Source organism: Mesoplodon mirus, assembly GCF_964341445.2.
Source record: "Mesoplodon mirus genome assembly, chromosome: X".
NCBI lineage: Eukaryota > Metazoa > Chordata > Mammalia > Artiodactyla > Ziphiidae > Mesoplodon > Mesoplodon mirus.
The window spans coordinates 64,903,729-64,927,252 of record NC_138981.1 but is presented as its reverse complement, the minus strand read 5'-3'; the positions used below and the strand labels follow the sequence as shown (position 1 = coordinate 64,927,252).

Genomic DNA, 23,524 nt, shown 5'->3' with positions numbered 1-23,524 from the left:
GCCACTGTTCAAGACCCTTATCGCTCTTGCAAATCTCTTGCCATAACTGCCTAACTGGTCATCCTTGAACTCATCCTTCATAGTGTTGCCAGAGATGCTAAGGTAAAAAACTGAAAGGTTAAAATAACCTATTTTGCAAAGTATAAAAGGACTCCTGTAGTCTGTCCCTGGTCTGCTTTTTCCAGGCTCATCTCAATTCAAGCTCCGCCCTCTACTGGCCGCATGGCTTTCAGGACCTTAGTTCTCCCACCAGGGATTGAACCCTTGCCCTGGCAGGCAGTGAGAGTGCCGAGTCCTAACCACTGGACTGCCAGGGAATTCCTGCCTTGATCTTTCTACACTCTCTCGCAAGTATCTATACTTGCTGGAGTATCTCCCTTCCTCTCCCTCACCCCACTCCCTCATTCACCTGAGGGTTCCTACTCTTCAAGTCTTAGCTCAAACATTACCTTCCTTCTTAACTAAGATTTTCCTGGTTCCCCCAGGTGAATTGAGATGAATTCAGCACATTGTATTGTCATTGTTTATATACCAGTCTTTCCCATTAGACTCTGAGCATCTTGAATACAGACACTTTTGTTTAATGGAGGTATAGTTGATTTACAATATTATATGAGTTTCAAGTGTACAACATGGTGATTCACCATTTTTAAAGATAGTACTCCATTTATAGTTATTATAAAATATTGGTTATGAATACAGACTCTTTTTTTTTTTTTTTTGCGGTACGCGGGCCTCTCACCGCTGTGGCCTCTCCCGTTGTGGAACACAGGCTCCGGACGTGCAGGACCAGCGGCCATGGCCCACGGGCCCAGCCGCTCCACGGCATGTAGGATCCTCCCGAACCGGGGCACGAACCCACGTCCCCTGCATTGGCAGGCGGACTCTCAACCACTGTGCCACCAGGGAAGCCCTAGACACTTTTAAATTAATTTTTTTCACACCTAGCAGTATCTGTCAATAAACATCTAATTAATTAATTAATTAACTGTGTACATATAAAGTCACGAATCTGTTCTTTCACTTGAGGGCTTGTTTAGATTTCACAATCTAAAATTGGATTTTCGCATCAGTAAACAAGGAATAAATATAGGCTGGTAAAGTTGGTTTCGTTTTTATACCTTTCCCCTGTAACTGAGCATGTTTTGGACTTTTTAATAGTGAGATTACTGTGATACTACTTAGAGACAGTTTAAAAATATAGGCGTTTTGTTGCAAAACGCTTTTTTGTCAATTTTTGAAAACATTATTTTGTAAAAAATCCCAGGTCTATCCACCATAGTAGATTTGGCTTTAAATGGTAGGATAATGTATGATCTTATAATCTAAGTATTCTGTTTAAAAAGACACCTCTCCTTAATGAATATAATTAGGTGTCACTTTGTGTAACTAAGTCACTTTGCTGTACAGCAGTAATTAGCACAACATTGTAAATCAACTACACTTCAGTTAAAAAAAATAGAGGGCTTCCCTGGAGGCGCAGTGGTTAAGAATCTGCCTGCCAATGCAGGGGACTCAGGTTTGAGCCCTGGTCCAGGAAGATCCCACATGCCGTGGAGCAACTAAGCCTGTGCACCACAACCACTGAGCCTGAGCTCTAGAGCCTGAGAGCTGCAACTACTGAGCCTGTGTGCCTATAGCCCGTGCTCCGCAACAAGAGAAACCACCAAAATGAGAAGCCCAAGCACCGCAACGGAGAGTAAGCCCTGCTCGCCACAACTAGAGAAAGCCTGTGTGCAGCGATGAAGATCCAATGCAGCCAAAAATAAATAAGTAAAATAAATAAATTTATTTTAAAAATAGAGAAGAACAACAAAAAAAGACACCTCTCCTAAATGAGTATAATTAAAAATCACTCAAGTTCTTCATCGTTGTCTGTTGTTAAATGGAATGCTACCCTACTTATCGGATTCCTTACACTCGTAACAGTGTTTTCACTGGAACATTGACTTATTCTCTAATATTTATTCAGTGCCTTCTACATGTCATGCACTATGGTTTACATGCATTATCTCTAATCCTCACAATAACCCTTCAGAGTATTAGCCCTTTTTGAAAGGTGAGGAAACTGACACTGAGCAAGAGAGACGTTGGGGGTTTGCCTAAAGAAGCACAGCTGTAGAGGCTGAGCTGGGATTCTACCCCTTGTCTGACTCCAAAGCGTATGCTCCCTGCTAGGCCACAAAGACTTATTTTGCAGTGACTTATTTTATTTTTATGGTGAATTATTTCTCCCTCTGGTAGAAAGAAAGTTGCTTATTCTTGCAACTGGTGTCATTTTAGGGAGGCAGCATGATAAAAATGAAATGGCATGGTCTTTGACAAAATTATCCATATTTCAAGACTTCCCTGGTGGTCCAGTGGGTAAGACTCTGAGCTCCCAATAGAGGGGGTCTGAGTTCGATCCCTGGTCGGGGAACTAGATCCCACATGGATGCCGCAACTAAGAGTCCGCATGCCACAACTAAAGATCCCACCTGATGCAAGGAAGATCCTGCATACTGCAACTAAGACACAGTACAGCGAAAATAAATAAATAAATATTTAAAAAAATAATAATTGACAATTCTTCACTTGTAAGAAATTATCCATGTTTCTTGATCTACTTCTGGGAATCTGTAATAGAAAAATAATATGGAATATGGAAAACAGTGTCTTTTTTTTCTTTTTTTTTGGCCACACTGCATTGCTTGTGGGGTCTTAGTTCCCCGATCAGGGATCGAACCTGGGCCCTGTGAGTGAAAGCCCTGAGTCCAAACCACCAGACTGCCAGGGAATTCCCTGGCAAAGAGTGAATGCACAAAGCATACTGAAACATTAAAAAATGGTCTTAAGAATGCTAGGGTGACAGATAGTTTTCCTCCCGTTTTCTCAGTTTCCAAAAAATTGTGTAGAATTTTAAAGATCATGTATGTTAATGCAACCCAAGTGATCTTTAGCAAGTTACTCTGAGTCTCATTTTCCTTATCAGTAGAATGGGAAAATGCCTATCTTCTTTTGTATTGTGAGAATTAAAGGAGATGAGGGCTGTAAAGTGCCTAATGCAGTACTTGATATGTGGAAGACATTAGATGAATATTATTGATAGAAAATAAAATAAGATTGTGTCCTCTGCAATATAAAATATTTTTCTATTGATCTTTTTGTATTGTTTTTATGAAGATTATTCAGAAAATAAAATTATGTGCATATTTTGACAAGGCAGGGAATTATTGGAAAAACTTCTATATTCTTTGACATTGCTTTGAGAAGTGATACATGAAAGTATCACATGCGCAAAACCCCAGCAGTTAGAAAATACCTTATTACCAAGAACCAAAGGCTCAGTAGCATTGCAAAACAAACAAATTGAGACATCCTCCAAAAATAAACATCAAGAGAGGGGACAGTGGTATATTTTAGCCCTGTCCAAGAAATACGTGAACTGAGAATGGAGCAGATAGCATTTAAGGATTACAAATACTCTCTTCTCTGTTCACTGTCTTTCTCCTTCAGTCATTATCTGCCAATTATGTTTCCAGGTCTGTTCAGTCTCACTTGTAATTTAAGGATGGAGTTGAAAATTTATTCCTTTACCAGGAATTTTTTAAACTAACATTTGTAGGCTAGTGGATTATTAAGAAAGCTAAAAATATCAAGAATTTTTATGAATAAACCCTGATGGTCTAGAACACAGATATAATGAAATACGTTTTGGGGGAAAGGGAGGTGTATTTTAGAGGAATTCAGACTGGTGATGCTTAGCTTTATTACTTCTGAAATTCAAAAGTAATCTTAATGGCAGCATCAGAATTTAGCTTTAAATTGTAGTGGATTCCTATATGCCAGGGGTCCCCAACCACCGGGCCACAGACTGGTACCGGTCCGTGGCCTGTTAGGAACAGGGACTCACAGCAGGGGCTGAGCAGCGAGCCGTTGGGCGGGCAAGCGAACCTTCATCTGTATTTACAGCCGCTCCTTATTGCTCGCATTACCTCCAGAGCCCCACCTTCTGTCAGATAAGCGGGGGCATTAGATTCTCATAGGAGTGCGAACCCTACTGTGAACCGCGCATGCAAGGGAGCTAGGTTGCGCACTCCTTACGAGAATCTAATGCCTGATGATCTGAGGTGGAGCTGAGGTGTTGATGCTCTGCAAATACAGATTATCATTAGCAGAGAGCTTTGACTGTACAGAGACCATAATAAGTCAACTGCTTGCAAACTCATATCAAAACCCTATCAGTGACTGGCAAGGGAAAACAAGCTCAGGGCTCCCACTGATTCTGCATTATGGTGAGCTGTATAATTATTTCATTATATATTTCAATGTAATAATAATAGAAATAAAGTGCACAATAAATGTAATGCACTTGAATCATCCTGAAACCATCCCCCCACCTCCCACCTCCGTCCATGGAAAAACTGTTCCATGAAACCAGTCCCCAGTGCCGAAAAGGTTGGGGACCACTGCTATATGCTATATTTGCTAAGTGATATTTAGTGATAATAGGAGAATTTGTAGTTGTTAAGGCTTAATCTATTTTGCTAGAGCTAATTGGGATACATATTATGCAAGCAAGTAGAATAAAGTTAAATTAGTGCAGTGTTGTGTTACTGCACTTTCTTGGTCCTCTTAATCCCTTGTAGTCCTAAAATTTTCATCGTACTTGATTATTACTAACAGAATTAGAGATATTAATTGACTTCCTGTTAGTAGGATTATTTTGTGGCCATACTAATTTAAATGTTTCAAGAGAAGAAAAAGACTTTAAGCTTACTTAACTTTGTTGGTATTATATTTTAATTGTGAATATTATTACTCTTCTTTTTGTTTCATTTAAATAGTTGAAAGTAGAGTAATGTACTCCAAGAAGGGGAGATATCAATTGATTGTGGAAGTCTTTGCTTATAAATTTAATGTTTTTTCATAGTAAACTTTTATTTTGTTTTAAATAAATATATCCGGTGCAAATTTAAAAACTGGATGGATATATTTTCTCAAATGTTTTTTAAAACTGTACTGGAAAAAGTATTTGCAATAGGAGTTGTTTCCAAATCAATTACGTTTTTGAGTTGCTGAGCTCACTTGATAAACCTCTTACCTTTATGTACTATAGTCATTGGAAAATATCTTTCTTACTAACAACTTTAAAGTATTAAATAGTAAATAGAAGGACCTGAAGGTCACAGATGATATATTAATCCTTTACTTTTGAAGGTTATGACTTTGGAAGATAAAGGAATATTTAGAGAGTGAATAGTGGGACTTAGTGTAGAGCCTATAGAGAAACAAAATTTTTATTTCTGAGACATAGCTTTCAGTACTCAAACAATGGGCTCTTGACAACGGATGAGAGGCATCCTAAGGAAGAAGGTTCTTCAGTACTAGCGATTTACTCCGATCAAGAAAACTTTTAACTCAAATGTGAAGAAAAGAGAAATTCCTTTATAAAATCATATAACAGAAGAGACAAAAGAGGGCTAGTGAAAGAAGTGTCTAGGAATTATTAAGGTGTTATACATATACATATATATATTTTTTTAACATCTTTATTGGAGTATAATTGCTTTACAATGGTGTGTTAGTTTCTGCTTTATAACAAAGTGAATCAGTTATACATATACATATGTTCCCATATCTCTTCCCTTTTGCGTCTCTCTCCCTCCCACCCTCCCTATCCCACCCCTCCAGGTGGTCACAAAGCACCGAGCTGATCTCCCTGTGCTATGCGGCTGCTTCCCACTAGCTATCTACCTTACGTTTGGTAGTGTATATATGTCCATGCCACTCTCTCCCTTCATCACAGCTTACCCTTCCCCCTCCCCATATCCTCAAGTCCATTCTCTAGTAGGTCTGTGTCTTTATTCCCGTCTTGCCCCTAGGTTCTTCATGACCTTTTTTTCCCCTTAGATTCCATATATATGTGTTAGCATATGATATTTGTTTTTCTCTTTCTGACTTACTTCACTCTGTATGACAGACTCGAGGTCCATCCACCTCAGTACAAATAACTCAATTTTGTTTCTTTTTATGGCTGAGTAATATTCCATTGTATATATGTGCCACATCTTCTTTATCCATTCATCTGTTGATGGACACTTAGGTTGCTTCCATGTCCTGGCTATTGTAAATAGTGCTGCAATGAACATTGTGGTACATGACTCTTCTTGAATTATGGTTTTCTCAGGGTATATGCCCAGTAGTGGGATTGCTGGGTCATATGGTAGTTCTATTTTTAGTTTTTTAAGGAACCTCCGTACTGTTCTCCATAGTGGCTGTATCAATTTACATTCCCACCAACAGTGCAAGAGGGTTTCCTTTTCTCCACACCCTCTGCAGCATTTATTGTTTGTAGATTTTTTGATGATGGCCATTCTGACCAGTGTGAGATGATAGCTCATTGTAGTTTTGATTTGCATTTCTCTAATGATTAATGATGTTGAGCATTCTTTCATGTGTTTGTTGGCAATCTGTATATCTTCTTTGGAGAAATGTCTATTTAGGTCTTCTGCCCATTTTTGGATTGGGTTTTTTGTTTTTTTGATATTGAGCTGCATGAGCTGCTTGTAAATTTTGGAGATTAATCCTTTGTCAGTTGCTTCATTTGCAAATATTTTCTCCCATTCTGAGGGTTGTCTTTTGGCCTTGTTTATAGTTTCCTTTGCTGTGAAAGAGTTTTTAAGTTTCATTAAGTCTCATTTGTTTACTTTTGTTTTTTTTCCATTTCTCTAGGAGGTGGGTCCAAAAGGATCTTGCTGTGATTTATGTCAGAGTGTTCTGCCTATGTTTTCCTCTAAGGCTTTGATAGTGTCTGGCCTTACATTTAGGTCTTTAATCCATTTTGAGTTTATTTTTGTGTATGGTGTTAGGGAGTGTTCTAATTTCATACTTTTCCATGTAGCTGTCCAGTTTTCCCAGCACCACTTATTGAAGAGGCTGTCTTTTCTCCACTGTATATTCTTGCCTCCTTTATCAAAGATAAGGTGACCATATGTGTGTGGTTTATCTCTGGGCTTTCTATCCTGTTCCATTGATCTATCTTTCTGTTTTTGTGCCAGTACCATACTGTCTTGATTACTGTAGCTTTGTAGTATAGTCCGAAGTCAGGGAGCCTGATTCCTCCAGCTCCGTTTTTCTTTCTCAAGATTGCTTTGGCTATTCGGGGTCTTTTGCATTTCCATGCAAATTGTGAAATTTTTTGTTCTTATTCTGTGAAAAATGCCAGTGGTAGTTTGATAGGGATTGCATTGAATCTGTAGATTGCTTTGGGTAGTAGAGTCATTTTCACAATGTTGATTCTTCCAATCCAAGAACATGGTATATCTCTCCATCTATTTGTATCATCTTTAACTTCTTTCATCAGTGTCTTATAATTTTCTGCATACAGGTCTTTTGTCTCCTTAGGTTTATTCCTAGATAAGATGTTACATTTGAGTTATCTGGAACTTATCACATTCTTCAACCATTTCAGGAAGATCAGGTGGTGGTTTATTTTTATGAATGGTGTATTTTTTCCTGTTGTGTATAATTTGAATTGCTTAATGTTTATTTAATTTCCCTGTGTAATTGCATAGAAATTATATAACACGTAGTCCTTACCCATAAGAATTAAAATGTAGAGCAGTATTACTCAAACTTCAGTGTATAAAGAATCACTTGGGGAACTCCCCTGGTGGTGCAGTGGTTAAGAATCTGCCTACCAACGCAGGGGACATGGGTTTGATCCCTGATCCGGGAAGATCCCACGTGCCACGGAGCAACTAAGCCTGTGTGCTACAACTACTGAGCCTGCGCTCTAGAGCCTGCGAGCCACAACTACTGAGCCCACGCACCACGACTACTGAAGTCCTTGCACCTAGAACCCATGCTCTGCAGCAAGAGGAGCCACTGCAGTGAGAAGACCATGCACATGGCCCCCGCTCACCGCAACTAGAGGAAGCCTGTGCGCAGCAACAAAGACCCAACGCAGCCAAAAATAAATAAATTAAATAAATAAATTTTAAAAAAGGAATCACTTGTGGTACATGTTAAAATTCCATATTCTTGGAATCCACCAGAAGCTAAAGAACCTCCAGGAAGAGAAAGGGAAATCACAGCCTTGATTAAAGATTTAAAGGCATCAGAGGTGGTAAGTGATGCAATATCTCATAACAACAGCCCTCAATGGCCAGTGAAAAAAGACTAACAGGAACTGAAGCCTTATAGCAGATTATTATCAACTGATTTCAATTGTTGCTCCCATAGCCCAGGCTGTTCCAGACATTGCGACTGCAGCTGAATCTATTACACAGACTGATGACAGGTCGTATGCAGTCTTAGACATCACTAACACCTTCTGTGACATCTTACTGATATTTGAGGATCAAGGTCAGTTCATTTTCAGGTAGCAAGGCCTCCTATATATGTTTATAGTATTCTCTGGGGGTACCTAAGCTCCCCTGCCATTTGCTACCAGTTGGTGAGTCAGGATTTAGCATAAGTTCCTCTACCCTTCCATGTTTAAAGCTTTCACCATATGGATGATGCCTTGTTGGCAAGTAAAAGCCTCAGTCTCAATGACCTTGGTGGTGGTGCTCTCATACTACAGAGGTAGCCAGGAGCAGTAGCTGATAAACCCAACAAAATTCAAGGGCCTGCTCACCAAGCAAAGTTCCTTGGGACTAAGTGAGTGGATTTATACTGCTCAGTTCCTGTTGTGGTCATGAAAAACCGGCTATCTCTTTGGCCAACCAAACCAAACAGGAAACCCAGCACCTTATTGGACAGTTTTGGGTATTGGAGACAGTATGTGGCTCACTCAGGCATGCTGCTTGGTCTTTTTTATCAGCTAACCTGCTAATCAGCATCCTTTGAGTAGGGCTTATGTAGAGCTACTGAATCAAATTTATTAGAGGATGAAACCTAGAAGTCTGCACTTTTAACAGGCTCCTTTATACTAGCCACACTTTGAGAAACATGGGCCTATTAAGTGTATTATCCATTATGCTAAGGGCTTGCTCTGGGAAGTTTTGATTTACTTTATCACCAAGTCTTTCTTTTACATTGTGTTCCGAGCGGTAATTAATAAAAATAGTTTTGAATACATAATAAGATTATAAAAGCTTAAATTGGACTGTGAAAATCCTTTTCAGTTTAGAACAGTGGTTCTCAAGAGGGAGTGGGGAATTTTACTTCCCAAGGGTTATCTGGCAATGTCTGGAGACTTTTTGGTTATTGGCAGCTGGTAATGCTACTGGCATCTAATAGGTAGAGGTCAGGGATGCTGCTCAACATGCAATGGGCAGGACAACTCCCCAAAAAAGAATTATCTGGCCCAAGATGTCAGTAACCCTGCTGCTGAGAAACCTTGGTTTAGAATGATCTGTTTGAATCCTAGCTCGGTGTCTTATTATGGCACTTTGGCCAAGTTGCTTAACCTCTCTGATCCTGTTTACTCAACATTTAAATGAACTAAAAATAGAATACTTAACCTCATAGTGTTGTTCTGAGGATTGAATTAAATGCTCATTCTATAAGGAGAGAAGTTGCTGCCTGACACATACATACTAAGCATTCCAAGTAGTAACTGCTATTTTCTCCATAAAATCAAGATAGGCTTACTTTAAGATATATTAAAATGTTAAAAGATTGGGTCATTGTGAATAAGGATTATAGCTTCTAATTATCATGTCCCAAGCTATGTTCATGTACATTTATTGTAAAAGTTTAAAACTAGTTCATTAAAAAAAAATGAACTGGGCTTCCCTGGTGGCGCAGTGGTTGAGAGTCCGCCTGCCGATGCAGGGGACACGGGTTCATGCCCCGGTCCAGGAAGATCCCACGTGCTGTGGAGCGGCTAGGCTCGTGAGCCATGGCCGCTGAGCCTGCGTGTCCGGAGCCTGTGCTCCGCAATGGGAGAGGCCACAACAGTGAGAGGCCCATGTACTGCCAAAAATAAAAATAAAATAAAATAAAATAAAATATATATTAAAAAAATGAACTGAGAAAGTAACCTAATTAATTACCTCGGTAATAAGCAGTCTTTTGAGGCAATAATCCCATTTATAAGAGCTTTAAAGAGAATTTGTAATTCCTTTGAACTAATTTCTTCTACTTGGTAAGTTATTTGGGGATTGTATAGCCAGAAATCTGGTCTTTCCAGTCTGTTAATAAACAAGAAGAGGAATATAATACATTTTTTTCATAGACTATTCAAGACTTTGTTTAAGAAGACTCCACATGTTTATCACTAATTCAAAGCACATACATTTGTTTTATTGGAATGATCATATATCTATGTGATTGAATGGAGATAGACTATTTGAAACTATACCTGTTACTGCTTTACTTTTTTTTTTTCTAAAATAGCCCGAAATAGTATCTGTAGCCATGGTGAATAAAGTAGGCAAATTATGTTTGAATTTGCTGGTAACTGTCAAATTTAATTTGAAAATATAACAAAATTAGTGACTGCTTTAGAATATAGAATGCATATTTTCTGTGAACTAATATTGTTCTCTTAGCCAAGAGGATCATTATGTCTGTATCAAATAATAAGAATTCATTTTTTGGAAAAACTGAGTTTAATTTATGCAGCCTTATTTTAAATCAAATATCCCTATTCTTGACAATTGTTGTTAACTAATTCTACTGCTAAAGATGAACTAGCCTCCACCCCTTGTTCCTTGTCCTATCTGCCTTCTAGTTCACTCTCTTCCACTGCCTTTACCACCAACCTGTTTCCTTTTTTTTTAATTGAAGTATAGTTGATTTACAATGTTGTGTTAGTTTTAGATGTACAGCACAGTGATTCAGTTATACACATATATATTCTTTTTCAGACTCTTTTCCCTTGTAGGTTATTACAAAATATTGAGTATAGTTCCCTGTGCTATACAGTAGGTCTTTGTTGGTTATCTATTTTATATATAGTACTGTGTATATGTTAATCCCAAATTCCTAATTTATCCCTCCCCCAACAACCTGTTTCCTTAGTATAATTCATTGTTCCACAAGTCTTGTTAATTATTTGTTATACCAGTCTTCTGCGAGTGTATATATTTCTCTGTGGGCTTATTAGAGACTATATTCATTTTTCCATGTGTAGCATATTCATTTTGTGGCTCTTACTGGAATTACTTTATATCTGCTACAAAACTATTTTTTGATGCCATCTTTCTCTATTGTTCATAGAAGTGTACTCAGGAAGTAAAATTTTTTTCAGTATTGCCTGAATTCAGGCATGCTTTAAAGGTAAATCATGCATTTTTAGAATCCATGTTATTGTTGCCTTCCTGAAATTAAAAAAAATCCCATTTCTGTTAAGTGTTTATGTGTGCAACCGTCTTTTTTTCCTTATATGTTAATGATGCAAGTGAGTCCATTCCCAGCTGGGTTCTGCTAAATAGAAATTCAGTACACACTAACTGAATGCCTACTGTATGGTAAAGTACTATGTGTGTCTGCTCTCTAGTAGCTAATAATCTAGAGAAAGAAACAGATATCAAATTGTCTTAGGATGATAAGTGCTATAACACAGGTAAAAAGTGTTGTGAAACATCTAGCAGGGGTGGGGGGATTAATATGCTTGTGTCCTGGGTCCTTGACCACCTAGGAAAACCATTTAGGGTCATTCCATTACAACCCACTAAACCCACTAGATGCGCATTCTTTGAGAATTTTGTTGGGATGACTAAAGCCACAGAAGCTATTCTTATTGGTTCCAGGGATTATTTTTCTTAGCCTAAGTCTGAGGCAACTCATTTGCATCACTGACACCTATCTTTCAAAGAGTGCTATCTTTCTATTAGGTTCCTGATCCACTTCCCAACTGAAAAGGCACATCCTAACATCTGTTCTTTGATGATTGAGTTTAATGAGAAGGAACTATTTTTAAAGTTTGAATGCCAGTGCCCTGGCCAAACTTCAGTGTAAGTAATGGGAAATGTAATTGGTCAAATGCTTCTGAATAGTGAACCACTCCATGATTTCCCAGCCCTTTACAAACATATCCCTGTAAAGAAGAACAAAACCATAAATTAGCATTAGCTCTGCATTGAGATTCTTCTGCACTTCTTTTTTTATCTTTTCCCATCTTCTTACTACTCTTGCAAAGTTTGAACATAAGGGTAGAGGTGAGGGGAAGGATAAATGAATATGATTGCATTTATTTCAAACTGAAATTCTCATTGACTAACCACGCTTCTCTTCCATTGCCTCATGATGACTGGCTTTTTAAAAGAAACAAACAAAATGTAGCTCTTTCTTTCTGTAGACATAAATTTTCATTTCTCTGAGATAAATGTTTGGGAATGCAGTTGCTGGATTGTATGGTTAGTGTATATTTTACTTAATTTTTTTAACATCTTTGTTGGAGTATAATTGCTTTACAATGGTGTGCTTGCTTAATTTTTTAAAGAAACTGTCAAACTGTTTTCCAGAGTGACTGTACCATGGTACATTCCCACCAAAAATGTATGAGAGACCCAGTTTCTCTACATCCTCGCCAGAATTTGGTATTGTCGCTATATTTTATTTTAGTAACAGGTGTGTAGTGATAGCTCATTGTGCTTTTAATTTGCATTTCTGTAACGGCTGATGATGTTGAACCTCTTTTTGTGTGTTTCTTTGTCGTCGGTAGATGATCTTCGATGAAATCTCTTCATGTCTTACCTATTTTGTTTGTTTTACTGTTGAGTTTTGATAGTTTTAAAAAATATATTCTAGCTACTAATCCTTTCTAGATGTGTGGTTTATAAATATTTTCTCCCACTCTGTAGCTTTTCTTCACATTCTCATAACAGGGTCTTTCACAGAGCAAAAGTTTTTAATTTTGATGAGGTCCAGTTTACCTTTTTTTTTTTCTATTTTATGAATCATGCTTTTGGTGTCAGGTCTAAGAACTCTTTGCCTACCCCTTGATCCTGAACATTTTCTCCCATATTTTTTCCTAATTTTTAAATAGTTTTCATTTTTACATTTAGGTATGTGATCCATTTTTAATTAATTTTAAAAATAAATTTATTTATTTTATTTTATGTATGTATTTTTGGCTGTGTTGGGTCTTCGTTGCTTTGTGCAGGCTTTTTCTCTAGTTGTGGCGAGCAGGAGCTACTCTTTGTTGCAGTGCGCGGGCTTCTCATTGTGGCGGCTTTCTCTTGTTATGGAGCACAGGCTTTAGGCACGAGGGCTTCAGTAGTTGTGGCAGGCAGGCTCAGTAGTTGTCGCTCTCGGGCTGTAGAGTGCAGGCTCAGTAGTTGTGGCACACGGGCTTAGTTGCTCCGCGGTATGTGGGATCTTCCCGGACCAGGGCTCGAACCCGTGTCCCCTGCATCGGCCGGCAGATTAACCACTGCGCCACCAGGGAAGCCCCTTTAATTAATTTTTGTATAAGGTATGAAGTTAGTTTGAGGTTCATATTTTTGACTATGGATGTCCAGTTGCTTCAGCACCATTTATTGCAAAGGCCGTCCTTTCTGTACTGAGTTGATTTTGCACCTTTGTGATATATCAGTTGGCTACACTTGTGTAGGTCTATTTCTGGCTCTTGTTTCTGTTCCATTGATCTATATGTATCTATCCTTTTATGTAGCTATATAATAAACCTTAAAATTAGGTAGAGTGGCTTTTCCCACTTTCTTTGGAATCTTAAGCAAATGAAAGGTTTTTTGATTTTATCTTATTTTATTTATTAGGAAATAAGTAATTCACAAAAAATGTAGTATTGCAATATACATTTAAATCTCATCATGAAATAATGTAATTTTAAGAATAATTATCATCATCAGGCACAAGTACTAAATTTAATTTTTAGTTCTTTCACATTTTTTATGTACCTCTGCTTATTAGTCTTGGTTTTAAGTAAGTTGTCTAGTTAAAAGAAATTTTAAATGCCAAGTTGACAGTATTAATGGCGTGCTGTCTTTGTCTTTTTTTTAGATGGTGTTATCTGAAAAGGTTAGTCAACTGATGGAATGGACCAATAAAAGGCCTGTAATAAGAATGAATGGAGACAAGTTCCGTCGCCTTGTTAAAGCCCCACCGAGAAACTACTCCGTTATTGTCATGTTCACTGCTCTCCAACTTCATAGACAATGTGTCGTGTGCAAGTATGAACTTTCAACTACACTTTAAAAATTAAATAACTCATAAGATTTTAACCATTTCTCAACCCCAGAAGAATGAAATTAGTTCAGTGGGTACATAAAAAATTAATGTATATACGTTACTTAGAGTGTCTGTAGTAACACATAATAGTACTACTCTTTTATAGTCTTTTCTTGATGGTCCATATTAGTGGGGGTGGGACAAAGAGCAAGGATAAAGTTTCATGGTAACCATTCTAGAAATAACATAAAAATATCTAACAATCATCTTATAAATTGGTATCAACTTATATAAATGCGTGTCAATAGCATTGATGTAGTGTTTTATTATTTGTGTGTGCTTTCAACTTCATACTCTTGTTTTATCACAACAACCCCAGAAGGTACATAAAGCAAATATTCTCTCATTTTTGGAAGAAACAGGTTCCAATATGTTAACTGGTCTACCCAAAGCTATAGATATTTATTAATGCAATAATGGTGGCTACATCCAAAATTTGGAATTACAAGAGAACTTTTTTAGAAAACAAAGATGCATGATTTAGAGGTGTTTCTTTTTTCTAGATTATTTTGTAGTAATTTTAAACCTTAGAAATCGAGACTAATCTCACTTAAAATTTCATCAAACAATGGTTTGTTGATTTTATTTTACTATTTCTGAATGATCTTAGGAAAAAAGATATTTCTTTAAACAAAAGATAGATAATTAAAAATAGTGGATACTAAAAAATAAAATCTCTTTTGCTTTTTGTTGTTTATTTACTTATATTTTTAGATCAGTATTGTGATCTGGGAATTCACTTTAAATGAAATGACAAAGCTACCCTGTGAAAAACTAATTTAGTAAAATCTTGGAGGCTTTCCAAATTCTGATAGCCTGAGCCCATGTGAAGGAATAGACAGCCTTCTTTCAGAATACTGTGTTATGCTACCCCAAGCCTTTCTAACTCTTCTTAAAGGATTTTCTCCCCAGAGGTAGGAGATAGTCAAGGGATTTGGTACCAGAGTGCTTTTTTTTTTTTTTAGGGATGGCTGTTATGCTGAATATAAATTAAAAGTAAGTAGAAGAAGGAAAAAAAAATAGTAGGTATTAACTGTGAATAAATTTAAACTCTGGAATTACTCTATAATTCAGTCAGTTTACTCACTAGCAATCATGAGTATACAAAAATGTCAGGGAATGAACAAAGTCCTTCATAATTCTGTATTAAATGCAAATTGATGGAGTTCTTAATAACTAAAGTTTTTAATACTGTCTTACTTTTTACAAGACCAAATTGTAAATTAGCACATTTTCCTAAACTCATTCAAATAATTAAAACTAAGCAACAGCGATGTGTGTAATACTATATATTTGGTGCTATCAGGATGAAAAGTATAAGAAAGATGTGCTATCCTTATCATCTGGCTAGGGAAATCAGTTCCACATATGTAAATTTAGCTGGCAATATAAGACAATTCATGATTAAGTACCAAATGAATTGTGTGCATAATAAATGCTATAAAATTTCAGGAAGGACATATAAGAGGAGTGATTAGGGTTGGCCTAATGGAGAAGATAGGACTTGTACTAGGGCTAGACAGATGGATCAGATTTACATAGCAGTAGGATATTCTGATTAGAAGCAGTGATGTGTGCAAGGGTACAGAGATAGGCGTAAAGTGCTGGAATTAAGAGATCCTGTTTGAGGTTGAGTAGTAGTAAGGCTATGTAAAAGCTAGATGCATTATTTGGAAATAGATGATAAAGAACTTTGAATAACCAGTGAAAGAGCTTGATAAAGAACTTTGAATAACCAGTGAAAGAGCTTGATAAAGAACTTTGAATAACCAGTGAAAGAGCTTGGAGACTGTTCTGAAGGTAATAGAAAAGCAACAGTGGTTTCTGAGAAGAGGAGGAGTATCAAGAAAGTAGTCATTTAGGAAGACTGATATATATTGCAATGTAAGAAGGATTGGAGGAGGAGAAAGTAGAGTTAGGGTTTTAATGTTCTAATGTCAGATATTAAGGATCTGACTTTAGATGATAACAATGAAAATAAATGGGGAAGGATAGAGTTAAAAGATAATCAGAAATGAAAAATTGTCAGATCTTAGAAACTGAAAGCATATGGGAGATCAGGGTAAAGTAAAATATGGCCTGAGGTTTCAGTTAATCTCAATTCCTTAGATTCTTTTTCACTGTAATAATTCATCAGACTGTATTCTTACTAAGTAGCATTTTGTACTTTAGATTTCTTAAATAGATTAATATTATAGTCTAATTTCTCTGGGAAGTACTTCAACCTTGTCTTTGAACCCTTAGAAGTAATTTAGGGTATTAAAAATTGGTGTAGAAACAATCTAGTTAGACTTTTTTCCAGCGAATGTTGAAGGAGCTTTGAGATAAGGAGTAGGCACAAGGTATGAAGCAGAGTCAGGTAATCACTACTTCATGATGAAATCTCCAACACTTGGTATAAGGCTTCTCTTATGCCAAAACAGTGTCAGTGTTTTCCAAGGTTTGTCCTAACCCTGTCAGCAGAGCCTGACTTGCATTAGATTGCTTTAAAAAATGTTTTATATGTTATCTTCACAAATCTGATTGCATCCAGGCAAGCTGATGAAGAATTCCAGATCCTGGCAAACTCTTGGCGATATTCCAGTGCATTTACCAACAGGATATTTTTTGCTATGGTGGATTTTGATGAAGGCTCTGATGTATTTCAGATGGTAAGCTATTTGGTTTATTCTATTAAATAGGAATAGATAAAATATGGATAATATGGAATACCTTTATTTCAATGGCTGCAAGAAGTTAAATAAGATTTGTCTTACCTAAGATCTAGAGTAGTTAATGAGATAAAAGCTAAACTTAAACTAAACATGAAATGTAGTGGTCAATACTAGCCTATTAGAATATGGAAATTGGGTAGAAATCAAGTAACTTTTATGTATTTTTATTGTGGTAAAATATAATAAAAATTACCACTTTATTTTTTTAATAAATGTGTATATTTATTTATTTCTGGCTGTGTTAGGTCTTCATTGTGGTGCATGGGCTTCTCATTGCCGTGGCTTCTTTTGTTGCGGAGCACGGGCTCTAAGCACGTGGGCTTCAGTAGTTGTGGCTCACAGGCTGTAGAGTAGTTGTGGTGCACAGGCTTAGTTGCTCCGTGGCATGTGGGATCTTCCCGGACCAGGGCTTGAACCCATGTCCCCTGCATTGGCAGGCGGATTCTTAACCACTTTGCCACCAGGGAAGTCCCCCCTCTTTCATTTCTGATATTAGTAATTTGTGTCTTCTCTCGTTTTTCTTAGTTAGCTTGGCCTAGAGGCTTATTGATTTTACTGATCTTTTCAAAGAACAAGCTTTTGGTTTCATTGATTTTTCTCTATTGCTCTTCTACTTTCAGTTTCATTACTTGCTTCTCTAATTCTTATTATTTCTCTTCATTTAACTTTGGATTTAATTTGCTCTTTTGTTGGTTTCCTAAGATGGAAATTTAAATTATTGAGTTTAGATCTTTCTTTTTTTGCTGTATATGCATTCAGTGTTGTAAATCTCCCTGTAACCATTGCTTTTGCTGTATCCCACAGATTTGGATAAGTTCTGTTTCCATTTTCATTTAATTCAAAATACTTTTTCATTTTTCTTGAGATTTCTTCTTTAACCCATGTGTTAATTAGAATTGTGCTCTTTAGTTTCCACGTATTTTGGAATTTCCCAGTTATCTTTCTGTTATTGGTGTCCAGTTTAATTCCACTGTGGTCTGAGGGCAGACATTGTGTGATTCCTTTTCTTTAAATCTGTTATGGTGTGTTTTATGGCCCAGAATGTGGTCTTTCTTGGCAAATTCTGTTGTTTTGGATGAAGTAGTAGTCTATAGATGTCAATTATATCCAGTTGTTTAGATGGTGTTATTGAGTTCAGCTATGTCCTTACTGATTTTTTGCCTGCTGGATCTGTCCATTGGGTGTTGAAGTCTCCAACTATGATAGTAGATTTATCTATTTCTTCTTGCAATTCTATTAGTTTTTGCCTCACATAGTTTGACACTGTGTTGTTAGGCACATACATGTAAAGGATTGTATCTCTTCTTGGAGAATTGACCCTTTTATCATCACGTAATGCCCTTTTTTATCCCTAATAACTTTCCTTGTTTTGAAGTCTGCTGTATCTGAAATGAATATAACTACTCTTGCTTTCTTGTGATTAGTGTTAGCATCGTATATTTCCTCCATCTACTTACTTTTTTTTCCTTCTACAATGATTTTTTTATAAATATGTTCTTTTGGAATAAACAAATATTGCATTCAAGACTATCAGCAAACTTGTTCTAAGGTAATAAAAGAGGGAAAATGGAACCAGGAACCACTTAGAAGTATAGATAAATAGCAAAGACACCTGCATGCCTTGCTGACCGCCTTTCCCCCAAGAAGTAACAGGAGGTTAACGGGGACATCACATTTCTCATTAGCACATTAATGAAAATAAGCTTCGAGTTTGGTAATTTGCACTAGTTCTGTAAACTGAACTGCTCCTCTCCTCGGTCCTAAGAACTAGAATGGGAAGACAGTCTTCGGATCCTAGCATCAACAAGGAAGATCTTGACTTTGTAACTCTTTGCTCTCAGACAAAACTGTTCACTACTTGCCAGGAGCGATGTCAGAGTAGTCCTTCAGCACCAAGGCCAAGTGTTCATTGTGAGTCTTAAACCATCGCTTTTTCTGTGAAGGAGGCTTTTTCCTTCTCTGAATAGGGGCCACTTTCTTTGGTCCAGATTCCTGCATGGAAGAAATACCCTGTCACTTTAGATACTCTTCAGTTTTCTCCTCATCCATTGAATCCACGGTGACACTCCTTCACAGTTTCTGAAACTTTTCATCCACAGAAAACTGATAGCTCTTATCATTGAAGAAAAGAATTTTCTTATCAGGAAGGTTTACAAATGGTATCTGGTCCCCTAAAGCATTAACTGCTTTCTGGGAATTGGGCAGTCCTTCCTCAATGTCTTCTAAAAGAATTCCTCCTAAGCCTTGCTGGTCATGCTTATTTAAGAGCCTAAGTAGGACCTTCTTATCTTTCAAGTTGTACTTGGGCTTGAAGGCATACTTTCCATCTATTACTTCAGTTTTGGGATTACTGACTATTGCCTCAGTCATTAGCCATTGTTTCTGCTTGAGTCCAATATCTAAATGTTGTGTTTCATCCAAACTTTCTTCTAAAGTAAGAGGACGTGTATCTCGTTGCTGATGCCATGTCTTCATGTAATTCACAATCTTAGCAAGAATGCCAAACTTATATCCAGAGCGTCCTGATAGAACTTTCAAGTTAAATGATCCATTGCTATGATCAGAATTTTGTTTAGAGCTTGATGATCCTCCATGTTCTAGCTTTGCTTTCTTCTTCTTTGATGATGATGACTCAGAAGATACAGCATGGTATATTTCCTCCATCTATTTACTTTTAATCTATATGTGTGTCTATTTAATGTGGGTTTCTTGAAGACAACATATACTTGGGTCTTGTTTTTTGAACCACTCTAACAATTTCTGTCTTTTAATTGGTGCATTTAGACCATTGATATTCAAGTTGATTATTGATATAGTTGGATTACCATCTGCCATATTCATTACTGTTTTCTGTTTTTTGCCCTTTGTTCCTATTTTTGTCTTCTAATCTTTTTCTGCCTTTTGTGGCTTTAATTGATCATTTTTTATATGATTCCATTTTTCTCTCCTTTTTTAATATATTAGTTATACTTTTTTTTTTTGCTTTTCTTAGTTGTTGCCCTAGAGTTGGCAGTATACATTTACAGCTAATCAAAGCCCACTTTCAAATAACACTATACCACTTCATGGGTAGCGAGAATACCTTATAATAACAAAATAATCCTAATCCCCCCTTCCATCCCTTGTATCATTTCTGTCATTCATTTCACTTATATATAGGCACATACACACACACACAATTGAATAAACTGCTGGTGTTATTTTGAACAAACTGTTATGTGTTAGATTAATTAAGAATAAGAAAACAAAAGTTTTTATTTTACCTTCACTTATTCCCTCTTCAGTCCCTCCCTTAATATATGTAGATCCAAGTTTCCAACCTACCTTATTTTCCTTCTCTCTAAAGAACTTCTTTTAACATTTCCTGCCTGAGATTCCCTCAATTTTTCTTTGTCTGAAAAAGTCTTTATTTCTCCTTCACTTTTGAAGAATAATTTCACAGGGTACAAGATTCTCTAAGTTGGTGTTGTTTTTTCCTCTCAACACTTTAAATATTTCACTCCGCTCTCTTCTTGTTTGCATGGTTTCTGAAGAAACATTGGGTGTAATTCTCATCTCTCTTCCTCTGTGGGTAAGAGGAAGAGAGATTCCTCTGACTTCTTTCAGAGTGTTTTTTTTTTTTAAGATGTTGAGGGTAGGAGTTTATTGATTAATTAATTAATTTTTGCTGTGTTGTGTCTTCGTTTCTGTGCGAGGGCTTTCTCTAGTTGTGGCAAGCGGGGGGGCCACTCTTCATCACGGTGCGCGGGCCTCTCACTATCGCCGCCTCTCTTGTTGCGGAGCACAGGCTCCAGACGCACAGGCTCAGTAGTTGTGGCTCACGGGCCTAGTTGCTCTGTGGCATGTGGGATCCTCCCAGACCAGGGCTCGAACCCGTGTCCCCTGCATTAGCAGGCAGATTCTCAATCACTGCACCACCAGAGAAGCCCCAGAGTTTTTTTAATCTTTGATTTCTTTGAGTTAAATTATATGCCTGGGCATAGTTTTATTGGCATTTATCCTGCTTCATGTTCTTAGAGCTTCCTGGATCTGTGATTTGGAGTCTGACGTTACTTTGGGTTATTCTCAGTCATTAAATATTTCTTCTATTCCTTTCTCTTTCTTCTGGTATTTCCATTATGTGTATGTTACACCTTTTGTAATTGGCCCACAGTCCTTGGATATTCTGTTCTGTTTTAGTTTCCTTTTTTTTGTCTTTGTTCTCTTTGCTTTTCAGTTTTTGAGGATTCTATTGATAGATCTTCTAGCTCAGAGATTCCTCAGACATGTCCAGTGTACTAAGTCCATCAAAGGCATTCTTCATTTCTGTTACAGTGGTTTTCATTGCCGACATTTCTTTTTGGTTCTTTTTAGGACTTCCATCTCTCTGCTTACATTAACCATCTGTTTTTGCATGTTGTCTACTTTATCCATTAGAGATATTAGTATATTAGTCAGTTTTGTTTAAAATTCCTGGTATGATAATTCCAACATCCCTTCCAAGTCTGGTTCTGATACTTGCTCTGTTTCTTCAAATTGTGTTTTTTTTGACTTTTGATATCCCTTGTATTTTTTTTCTTCATAGCCAGACATGATGTACTAGATGAAAGGAACTGCTGTAAAGTGGCCTTTAGTAATGTGGTGTGAGGGGAGAGGGATGTTTTATAGTCCTAGAATTAGATCTCAGTCTTTTAGTGAGCATATGCCTCTGGACTGTGACCTTCACAAGAGTTTCTCAGTTTTTTTCCTCCCCTCTTAGAGGACAGGATGGCTGGAGTGAACTAGAGTTTGGTATTTCCCTTCTTCCAGGTCAGTTAGGCTCTGATAATACCCCAGCAGGTTAGGCTGTGGTTAACTAGTTTCCTCTGAGGACAGACCTTGTTAAGAAGAGCAGAGTTCTCTGGGGTATTTCAAAATGTTTTCTTTTCCCCTCACCCTGACAGTAGCATGAGGGGATTTTTCTCCAGTATTTACTGTGGGAACCTAGTCAAGCTCCTGGAGGTAAATCTCACAATATTTTTACCCCCTCCCCCATAACTGTGTGCTTTTGAAGCTTTTAACTCCCAGAGTTGTCCACACTGAGCCTCCAGTAATTTGTCAGTTACAGATCAGGTTTTCCTTCTCTGGCAATGTTCCTGAGGCGGTTTCCACTTGTTGGTCTCTGCTCAGATAAGCCGTGACTCCCTGTATTTGCCTGTCTCTCCAATCTTGGGGGCAGTCGTTTGCCCTGTGTCTTCCTCTCTCTTAGGGAATCCCAGAAGAGTTGTCTGCTTTTCAGTTTGTTCAGCTTTTTACTTGTTGATATGATAGAGTAGCGACTTCCAAGTTCCTTACATGCAGAACTGGAAATCATAACTTTCAACTGTATTTTTAACTTCAGCGTCTGTACTAGTTCTTTTTTATTTTAATTTATTTTTGGCTATGTTGGGTCTTCGTTGCTGCACACGGGCTTTCTCTGGTTGTGGCGAGCGGGGGCTACTCTTCGTTGCGGTGCGCGGGCTTCTCATTGCAGTGGCTTCTCTTGTTGCGGAGCATAGGCTCTAGGCGTGTGGGCTTCAGTAGTTGTGGCTCGTGGGCTCTAGAGTGCAGGCTTAGTAGTTGTGGCGCACGGGCTTAGTTGCTCCGCGGCATGTGGGATCTTCCCGGACCAGGGCTCGAACCCATGTCCCCTGCCTTGGCAGGCAGATTCTTAACTACTGTGCCACCAGGGAAGCCCTGTAGTAGTTCTTTCCCCTTTGTGTATAAGGGGACATAGATGCAATCCATAGATTCAAGGACATAGATTGAGTTTTGTCTGTTTATAAATCTGTCTAACTCATATATTTGGACATATTTTACTCAACAATTGTATAAAACATGAAAGGAAAGATTTGGATATAACTTCTTGTTGTACACCTTTATATGAATGACTTCCCAATCCAAAAATTCATTATGTCCCAAATAAAACTCCTGTCTCTCCTACTTCCACTCAAACCCGTTCCTCTTGGGTTCTGTATCATTGGTGACACTTCTTTGACATTCCTCTTTTTCTACAACATCCATCATCCTTTACTTCCAAGGCCTTCATCTTCTTTCTTTGAACTTACCATCCATATAATACTCTCCCCATATTGCCTGCCATTAACAGTTCTTAGAGGTTTTTTTTTCTAGAAGGTATTAATAAGAATACTTGGGGGAAAATAAAATTTGGGAAACCTTAGTTTAAACAAAATTAAATTTTATTTTTTACTTCATGGTGTCAAGAACTATGAAGGGTCTTGAGGTTTTATTCTACACGCAAGCTAACAAGTGACCCTGCCAGTTTCATAGATGCTCACAGATGACATGACACTCCTGGGTTGGAGTTAAAGGACTTTATTACTCACAACAACAAAATCCAAAGTATCAACACTTCATTGCACTGGTTCCCTAAGCCCCACTTCCCATAGGACAATGCAAGGAAAATGAGTGGGTTGCATTATGGAAGAGGAACTCTAAGCTTTGGGAACCCAAATCTTCCATAAAGGCTAGTAAGCATGCATGCCCTTTGCTTTGGAGGGAGACTCTGTTACTATCTTCTAAGGATGTACAAACATCCTTGAGAAGATCATCCAGAAAAAGGCAGTCAGTGCCTCTGCTCACAAGACATGCATAAACATGAGAAACTGTTTTCCAACACAGGACTTCTCATAGACTTCAACATGCTGAAATGTGTTATTCCTTCC

At 37.5% G+C, this 23,524-nt stretch overlaps 2 protein-coding genes across 2 annotated transcripts in view; one reads left to right on the top strand and one right to left on the bottom strand.

Moving 5' to 3' along the window:
* Nucleotides 1-23,524, top strand: part of MAGT1 (magnesium transporter 1) — a 47,849-nt gene that overhangs the window by 2,682 nt on the left and 21,643 nt on the right. Inside the window, exons 2-3 of the mRNA XM_082610820.1 lie at nucleotides 13,900-14,069; nucleotides 16,661-16,778. Coding sequence (XP_082466946.1) covers nucleotides 13,900-14,069; nucleotides 16,661-16,778 — 288 coding nt within the window. The remainder of the gene's footprint in view (nucleotides 1-13,899; nucleotides 14,070-16,660; nucleotides 16,779-23,524) is intronic.
* LOC309797250 (general transcription factor IIE subunit 2-like) lies at nucleotides 18,498-19,581 on the bottom strand. The gene has a single exon (XM_082610819.1). It carries the CDS (start codon nucleotides 19,503-19,505, stop codon nucleotides 18,912-18,914), a length of 594 nt encoding a protein of 197 aa, XP_082466945.1. The 5' UTR covers nucleotides 19,506-19,581; the 3' UTR covers nucleotides 18,498-18,911.

Bases quoted from the DNA above. Each gene is read 5' to 3' on its own strand.
- LOC309797250 (XM_082610819.1), bottom strand. From the start codon at position 19,505: ATGGAGGAAATATACCATGCTGTATCTTCTGAGTCATCATCATCAAAG.